The 1,921-nt window shown below is 63.2% G+C and overlaps 1 gene segment (V, D, J or C); it reads right to left on the bottom strand.

Annotated features, from left to right (window-relative positions):
• Window positions 1-1,429: 1,429 nt before the first annotated feature.
• Window positions 1,430-1,921, bottom strand: part of LOC103080832 (Ig lambda-6 chain C region-like) — a 23,015-nt gene continuing 22,523 nt past the window's right edge. The window contains 1 exon segment of the C gene segment in view: window positions 1,430-1,749. Within this exon segment, the coding sequence occupies window positions 1,430-1,749 (320 nt within the window).

The raw sequence follows: 1,921 nt of genomic DNA, 5'->3' as shown, positions 1-1,921 counted from the left end.
CACTCTTTTCTATTAGACCAGGGGTCTGCCCAACATGCCCCCATCCCTCTGCTACCCAGTGCCCTGGGGCCACCAGTCCGCAGGGGCTGTCCTGGCTCGGAGCTGACCAGGGCAGGCCCGGTGCATCCCTCATGGTCAGTGTCGCCTCTGTGAAGCGGGCAATGGCAGCCGTGATGGGGACTTCGGGGCTCCCCGAGGGGCTGTGATGAACCTCGAGAAGTGCTCGGTGCCGCACAGTGAGCCCTCGCCTCCAGGAACCAGGACCGAGGCGGGGCCTCCAAGAGGACACCCTCTCTCGGCCCCTCCCCCAGTGCCCTGACCCAGAGGAGGGGAAGGGCATGAGGAAGCCACCCCTCCATCCCAAGGCCCCCCCGTCCCCCACGGTCCCTCTTTGACCCTAACAACTCTGTCGCCTTAGGCCATGGGTCCCAGGGCCAGGGACCTGGGTCCAGGTGGGCTCAGAACTCTCCAGGTGGTTTGATGACTGACAGGTAAGGCCTGGAAAGCGTTTAGCTGGAGCCGGAGGGAAGCAGCGCCCCAGAGCAGAAGCTAAGGTCAAAGTCCCCTCCCCATGAGCCCAGGAGGAGAAGGGGCCGCAGGAGGCCAGGGAGGAAGGAGGCGGAGCCTGGGCTGGGAGGCCCCCAGGAGTGGCCCAGCCCGGGGACCAGGCAGCACACAGAGGGAGAGGAACGTGGGCGAAGGTTCCCGAGTCAGTTATGCTAACAGCCATACTGGAAAGAAAGGACAAGCCGGGGGCAGGGAGGTGTGGAGGGTCCCCACCAGGGCAGGGAGGGAGGGCTCATCTGGAGGTCACCAGCCATGGGCAGCTCCGGCCAGGAAGGTGGCAGGGGGTGGGCACGGCCTTGTGCTGGAGGAGGAGTGGGAAGGAGAGGGCGGATGGGTGATGTGTCCTGGCTGGTTGCCTGGGAGATGCCCCCACCCGGGACACTGTGAGCCTCTCCCTTTAGTTACTTTCTCACTGGCGCCTAGGATTCCCCACCCCACCCCCAGAATTCTGGAGAGGGTGCAAATTAAACACGAGACAAAAAAAAAAGAAATGAGCAGAGGGCTTCCCTGGTGGCGCAGTGGTTGAGAGTCCGCCTGCTGATGCAGGGGACACGGGTTCGTGCCCTGGTCCGGGAAGATCCCACATGCCGCAGAGCGGCTGGGCACGTGAGCCATGGCCGCTGAGCCTGCGCGTCCGGAGCCTGTGCTCCGCAACAAGAGAGGCCACAACAGTGAGAGGCCCGCATATGGCCAAAAAAAAAAAAGAAAAAAGAAATGAGCAGAGATTTCTGAATAATGATGAAAACATTCTATTGAGAGTTGATTGGATGCAGGAGGAAGGGCTGGGGGGACCAGGATGGGAGGGGAGACCCACCCAGGGGACCCGTGGCTCCAGGCCCCGGAGGGTGGGGGGTCCAGGGATCTAAGGGCACCCTGAGGACGCCACTGTCTTCTCCACAGTGCTCCCCTCGTGCGTGACCTGGCAGCTGACCCTGTCGTAAGATTTCCACTCGCCGGCCGTCAGGGCCAGGTAGCTGCTGGCCGCGTACTTGCTGTTGCTCTGTTTCGAGGGCTGGCTGGTCTCCACGCCCCTGGTGATGGTGGTGCTGCCTGCCTTCCAGGCCACCTTCACGCTGCCCGGGTAGAAGTCATTGATGAGACACACCAGGGTGGCCTTGTTGGCCTTGAGCTCCTCAGTGGAGGGCGCGAACAGAGTGACCGAGGGCGCAGACGTGGGCTGACCTGTGTGACAGAGGAGGGGGTGTGAGATGCAGGGGCGGGTCCGGGGTTGCCCACCCCCATCACGGCCTCTGTGAGTGTCCCCATGGTGGCTCTGCTTGCCTTCTCTGTTCCCCCTCCCGCTCAGCCCCTGGACAGCAGACAGCCCCCAAGAAGCCGTTCCACATCGCTCTTC

This window comes from Lipotes vexillifer, unplaced genomic scaffold, assembly GCF_000442215.2.
Source record: "Lipotes vexillifer unplaced genomic scaffold, Lipotes_vexillifer_v1.1 scaffold1783, whole genome shotgun sequence".
Taxonomy (NCBI): Eukaryota; Metazoa; Chordata; class Mammalia; order Artiodactyla; family Lipotidae; genus Lipotes; species Lipotes vexillifer.
The sequence above is the reverse complement of the archived record's forward strand: the minus strand, read 5'-3'. Positions and strand labels throughout refer to the sequence as shown.